The sequence below is a fragment of the Merops nubicus genome, unplaced genomic scaffold, assembly GCF_000691845.1.
Source record: "Merops nubicus isolate BGI_N331 unplaced genomic scaffold, ASM69184v1 scaffold5938, whole genome shotgun sequence".
In the NCBI taxonomy this organism is placed as follows: Eukaryota; Metazoa; Chordata; class Aves; order Coraciiformes; family Meropidae; genus Merops; species Merops nubicus.
The window spans coordinates 25102-31526 of NW_008626243.1; the positions used below are offsets into that span (position 1 = coordinate 25102).

At 54.5% G+C, this 6425-nt stretch overlaps 1 protein-coding gene across 1 annotated transcript in view; it reads left to right on the plus strand.

Annotated features, from left to right (window-relative positions):
* LOC103778347 (interleukin-12 receptor subunit beta-2-like) overlaps nt 1-6425 on the plus strand; it is a gene marked incomplete at both ends in the record, with an annotated part of 31199 nt that overhangs the window by 24150 nt on the left and 624 nt on the right. Inside the window, 6 exons of the mRNA XM_008945930.1 lie at nt 1619-1819; nt 2735-2836; nt 2915-3070; nt 4436-4573; nt 5309-5394; nt 5870-5971. Of these exons, the coding sequence (XP_008944178.1) occupies nt 1619-1819; nt 2735-2836; nt 2915-3070; nt 4436-4573; nt 5309-5394; nt 5870-5971 (785 nt within the window). The remainder of the gene's footprint in view (nt 1-1618; nt 1820-2734; nt 2837-2914; nt 3071-4435; nt 4574-5308; nt 5395-5869; nt 5972-6425) is intronic.

Sequence of the window (6425 nt, forward strand, 5' to 3'; positions counted from 1 at the left end):
GAGTCCTCAGCACAGCAGAGCCAGGGAGCTGCTGGAGCGGGGCCAGAGGAGCCCCAGCAATGCCCCGAGGGGTGAACCCCTCTGCTGGGAGCCCAGCAGGAGAGAGTTGGGCTGGGGCAGCCCCAGAGGAGAAGGCTCCAGCTGGGGAGACCCCCTGGGGGCTGCCAGGACTGCCAGGGGCCTGGCAGGGTTGCACTGGATGCTCTTGAAAGGTCCCTTCCTACCTAAACCGCTCTGTGATTCTATGAAGTGTTCAGGTTCCACCACCCTGTGGTCAACAAGGTCCATCTCAACCAACCACAGCTCTGTTTTTCAATGCCATCAGGGCTGCAGTTTCATGACACCTTAAATTGCTCTCTAAGCTGTGTGCTGGTCACTGTCCTGCTGTCACTTCCCCCCAACCTCTTCTGCTGACAGACGTGACCACACCAGCACCTACCCCAGCACCAGCCCAGCAGAAAATTAACCATGAGTAAAAAAAGAAGAAAAACCTGATGGAGGTTGGTTGAGAGGCAGTTCTATGCTCATGTCCTGGGGGAACATCACTGAAATGGTGACAAATTCACCTCCTCCCAGGGCTGGGAATGCCACCAGGGTGCTTCTCCTCCTTCAGGCAGAGATGCTCCTCAGCTTCCATGAGCCCTTCATCTATTACAGACAGGATTGGTGCAGAAGTGTCACTGCTGTGGGATGGTTTGGAGGAAGCAGGACCAGAAGAGCTCAGTGGGCTTGGTTCAGTTGTGTTAGAAAACCTGTTGAGGAAGGTTGTGGGTTTTATACTACAGATAAAAAAAAGTCAATGACCTCTCCAACGTTTTCTCCTTCAGCCTGGCCCTGGCTGTGGAAGGAAGAGCTTTGGTCTGGTGGAGATGGTGCGTGGCTGTGGCTCTAGCATGGGAGCAGGGTGATAGAACGTGGCATGAAAGCATCTTCACAGGGGTTGGGGATGGGACAAGCAGTGCTGTGTATGGTCAGCCTGCTGCACCACCAGATGAGACTCCAACGGAGCTGCTGGGGAAGGGTCTAGAGCCCAAGTGTGGGGAGGAGCAGCTGAGGGAGCTGGGGGTGCTGAGCCTGGAGCAAAGGAGGCTCAGGGGAGACCTTCTGGCTCTGCACAGCTCCTGACAGGAGCCTGGAGCCAGGGGGGGGTCGGGCTCTGCTCCCAAGGGACAAGGGACAGGACAAGAGGAAAGGGCCTCGAGTTGCCCCAGGGGAGGTTGAGGTTGTCCCTGAGGAACAATTTCTTGCCCTGGAGGGCTGTCCAGGGCTGTGCCAGGCTGCCCAGGGCAGTGGTGGAGTCCCCACCCCTGGAGGGGTTTCCAAGCCGTGGAGATGTGGGGTGAGGGACACGGGGCAGTGGGGACCTGGCAGTGCTGGGGGATGGTTGGACTCAATCTTCAAGGTCTCTTCCAACCTAAACAATTCTATGATTCTATTCTCTGATCAGCCTAGAGACCAGGGTTGTGTAAAGACCTTTTCTATCACCTGCAGCTTATTTTTGTCCTTCACACAGTGCCCAACTGGATGAGACAGTAAAAACCACCTCTCCAACTTACCCAACCCACCTGAGGTCAAGCTTGTGCCGATGGTGTCTTTGTGTTTGGTTGCTCCCTGCCAGATCTACCTCCTCCTCAGAACGTTTCTGCCATACCCTTGGGCAACAGCAGCATCCTCATCAGCTGGAAACCACCCAGCAGATCAACAGTGCCCATCAATGGGTACGTGGTGGAGTGGGCAGAGACAGGGAGGGACCCACTCCTGGAGCCTCAGCCAGCCTGGGTGAAGCTCCCAGCATCCAACCTCTCCACAGTGATAGCAGGTAACCCCCACCACGGGTCAGGAGAAGACAGAGGTACCCTCAGATTCTAATTTTCATTACTTTAGCCTAAGAAATGGTGACACTTAAAACTTTCTGAAGGGAAGGAAACCAAAGTGATCCGTGGTTGCTCTGGGCTCAGGGCCGTGGTTGCTCTCAGGACTTCTATCTGATCAGTGAAATGGGCAGGAACTGGGTTTTTCCAGACATCCTTGTGCCACCTAAGTGACTTCAGCTCTTCCCCTTCCTTGGAGCACAAAACATGGTCCAAGGTTTTCTTTGGAGGGTACAGGGCTGATGGAAGCTGTTCCTTCATGAGAACACAGAGGACTTCACCCTTCAGCAGTGTCAATGTCACTGGCTTGGGGAACAGGAAGGTTCTGCCAAGGGCTGGAGCATCTCTGTGCCAGGCCAGGCGGAGAGCTCTGGGGCTGCTGAGCTGGAGAAGAGAAGCCTCAGAGGGGATCTGAGCAGTGCTGAGCAAGAGCTAAAGGGCCCCGGGGGGCAAGAGGCTGGGGCCAGACTCTGGTCAGTGGTGCCAGGGACAGGACAAGGGGCAACGGGCACCAACTGGAACCCAGGAGGTGCCACCTGAGCAGGAGGAGAAACTTCTTTGGGGTGAGGGTGGCCGAGCCTGGAGCAGCTGCCCAGAGAGGCTGTGGAGTCTCCTGCTCTGGAGAGATCCCAAACCCCCCTGGGCACCATCCTGGGCACCCTGCTGGGGGTGAGCTGCTGGAGCAGGGGGTGGGAGGAGATGATCTCCAGAGGTCCCTTCCAACCCCACCATGCTGGGAGTCTGTGAAAGATTCATCAAGAGCCAGAAGACTGAGCTTGGATTTGAGCAGCTGGTATAAATACTTCATCCAGGGCTGTCAACACTTCCACCAATAACTGTCCACCTTTAATTTCTCTCCTCAGAGCACATTGAAGACAACACGTGCTATCAGATCACCGTGCTCACGCTCTACCAGGACGGGGCTGGGCGAGCAGCAGAAGTCCAAGGACACTCAAGAGCAGAAGGTGAACCACCATCCTCCTCTTCCAGGTATTTCTAAGCTCCACGAAGCTCCTCTTTGAAAGCCCCCTCTTCTTTTGCAGCTCCAACAGCTGGACCCCAGATGTGCACAGCAGCCCGGGCCAACGGCGTGGTGGTGTCCTGGGAAGCCCTCCCTGCCCAGCAGCAACGGGGCTGTCTCACAGCCTACAGGGTGTACCTGCAGAGGAAGGACAGGCAGGGAGCCCCTGCTGTCTATGGTGGGTATCTGGTGAAGAACAACCTGGTGGAGGATGGAAGCTCCAAGCCAAGGAGTGACAGTCCACCCATCTGTCACGAGGGATGGCAATAACAGTCAGTTGGAGCCCTCTACAGCTGCCCAGCAACAGGACTACACCTCCATGACTTCCAGCCCTGAGTCAAGTTCATTTGAATGTGGAACCATCAGATTTCTCCCTGTGTTTTTTATTCATTAGGATCTTCTTCAATTATAACTCCTGCCAACCCCTCTAATTATTGGCAGGGTAAAATAACAGATTCCTAAAAGTACTAACCAAGAAGACATACTCTGCCCCTGAGATGCCCAGGGCAGGTAGCACCAACAGCACTCCCACAGCCGTGTCCTTTCCCACCCAAAACTTCTTCCACCCCAGCTGTGGAACCCCCAGGCTTCCACCTAAGAAAAGTTGGAGGGGTTTGTCTTTCAGAAGCTGGGTCTAGGGCACAAAAGTCTTGTGAGGAGCAGCTGAGGGAGCTGGGGGTGCTGAGCCTGGAGCAAAGGAGGCTCAGGGGAGACCTTCTGGCTCTGCACAGCTCCTGACAGGAGCCTGGAGCCAGGGGGGGGTCGGGCTCTGCTCCCAAGGGACAAGGGACAGGACAAGAGGAAACAGCCCCAGTTGCCCCAGGGGAGGTTGAGGTTGTCCCTGAGGAACAATTTCTTGCCCTGGAGGGTTGCCCAGGGCTGTGCCAGGCTGCCCAGGGCAGTGGTGGAGTCCCCACCTCTGGAGGGGTTTCCAAGCCGTGGAGATGTGGGGTGAGGGACACGGGGCAGTGGGGACCTGGCAGTGCTGGGGAATGGTTGGACAGGGTGATCTTCAAACTCTATTCCAACCAAAATGATTCTATTCTCTGACAGTTTTTAATGGATATTTCATAGTTCCACCATACAAACCTCATCTGAGGTTGAAACGTTGACTTACCAAGCAACAGCAGTCAGAGGACAGGAGATGCAGCCCTGGGGGTCCAGTCCATACAGTGGCCTGAGATCTTTTACCACCCTCCCAAGGATTCAGTAACACACAATCCTAGAACATTTTAGGTTGGAAGGAACCATAAAGATCATCCAGTTCCAACCCCCTGCCATGGGCAGGGACACCTCCCACTAGAGCAGGTTGCTCCAAGCCCCATCCAACCTGATCTTGAACACCTCCAGGGATGGAGCATCCACAGCTTCCCTGGGCAACCTGGGCCAGAGTCTCACCAACCCTCACATCAAAGAATTCCTTATATCTAACCAAATTTTCCCCTCTGTTGAAAAACCAATCAAAGTAATAGACACCTCTCCAAGCTCTGGAAACTTCTTGGGTGCTTCACTTGCTTCTCCCTTCTCCACCTTCTCCCTCCAGCCATTTCCAACGTGAGTGGCCCACGCTCGCTGCACATCCCCGACCTGCAGCCCGGCGAGCTCTACACCCTCTGGATGACAGCATCAACCCCTGCTGGAGAGGGCCCCGGGGGCAACAGTGAGCTCCTCTGCTTGGAAGGTAAGGAGTCTGCTGGGGTGGAGGCCAGGAGATGTCTTCATCCATGACCCGCTCTCTTCCACAGGCTGGGAATGCTTTTACCTGCTCCTCTTGAATTACTGGAGATCTCTTGATGTTCTTCAAGAAGATTCCTAGTTTCAGATGGTTTTAAGATGTAGAATCTCTTTTGTTGTCTTCAAGCTCTGTGCCATGATGTTGGCTGGGTGGTTTCGTAGTAGATAAAGTCCAGTGGGATGGTTTGTTGTGGAGGAGGAGAGAAGGGTTTGGTCCTTTCCTCTTGCTGGATCAGATTATCTGTGTGCTTCAAGTTCTGGCAGAGGTATCCACGCAGAAAGTCCTGCTGACCTCCACATCTCCCATGCAGGAGCTCAAGCAGAACACATGGTCACTAAAGCAGCTGCCATCTCAGAGCCTTCTTGGGGATCACACATCCATCACGTGTGCCTTGTTCCTCTGCCTTCCAGGGGATGCAGAAGCAAGACCACCTCCCACAGACTTCTGACCACAGGCTTTCTGTCCTGCAGGATGGGTTGTTTCCATGGAATCATCACATGGTTGGAGTTGGAAGGAACCTTAAAGATCATCCAGCCCAACCCCCTGCCATGGGCAGGGAGATCTCCAACTAGAGATTCTCCAACTTTGGTCTTTTCCAACCAAAACCATTCTATGATTCCATGAAGAGGACCTAGATTGCTGGGTTTTTTTCCAAGGAATGATGGGTCTTCTGTGTTTCAGGTGCTGGGGACTGGGTGACTGTCGTGCTCACCTGCAGCTTCCTCATCCTCTCAGCCTGCGTTTGTTCCGTGCCTCCAGTGAGGAAAGCGTGAGTGGATCCACCTGTCACCTCCCAAAGAAACCTGGAATTCTTGGGAGGAAAGCTCACATCCTTTTGGGACCCCTGGGAACTGAAGGAAGGGTTCAGAGTAGCAACGGGAGCACAAAGTGAGCTCAAAATATGAAATTTTAGACTTAAAATATATCTTACTTCAGATATATTGTGAAGCTTTGACCTGGAGCTCAAGGTCTTCTTCCAGCAAGGTACAATCCCCAACACCCTGGGGGTGAAGGTGAACCCAGAGAGGAAGAACTTTAGAGGGACATGCACGTGTCCCCACGACTGTCCAGGGCTGCAGCCAGCCAACAGGGCTGCTGTTGGTCACAGCAGGCAAACATCTGGCAGGAGGACGCTGGGCAGGTTCAGGAGGACACCCAGCCCATGGGTGAGGAGGAGGAGCAAGGTCCCAGGGCAGCACTGGGGGGGTCACCACTCAACCTCATGGCTCTTTCTCCACCCGCGTGTCCCGCTCGCTCCTCTCCGTGCTGGTGCCACAGTGGCAGGGCAAAGCCATCCCAGACCCAGCCAACGCCACCTGGGCCAAGGACTACTTCTCCATGAAGGTAAGATGAGCTCTTGCTTCCTTCTAATCCCACCACCTTCAGCAGAACAAACAACTGGAGCCGTACAAATCCTTCAGGCAGCCAACCCTGCGAGCTCCAAGAGGGGGCTAAGACCCAACAGGTCTGTCCTCATGCCTTGGTCAGCTGTAGGATGTGTTGGGCAAATTAAATACAAGGATCATAGAGGGGCTTGGGTTGGAAGGGACCTTCAAAGGTCGTTTGGTTGCTGCAGGGAGCAGGGACATCTGCAGCTAGAGCAGGGTGCTCAGAGCTCCATCCAACCTCCCCTGGGATGGTGCCAGGGATGGGGCAGTGGCCATCATTCCAGGCAAGGGTCTCACCACCCTCAGGGTCAAAAATTTCTTCCTTATATCCCATCTAAATCTCCCTCTTTGAGTTTCAAACCATCCCCCTTGTCCTGTCCCAACAGTTCCTGCTCCAAATTCCTCTCCCA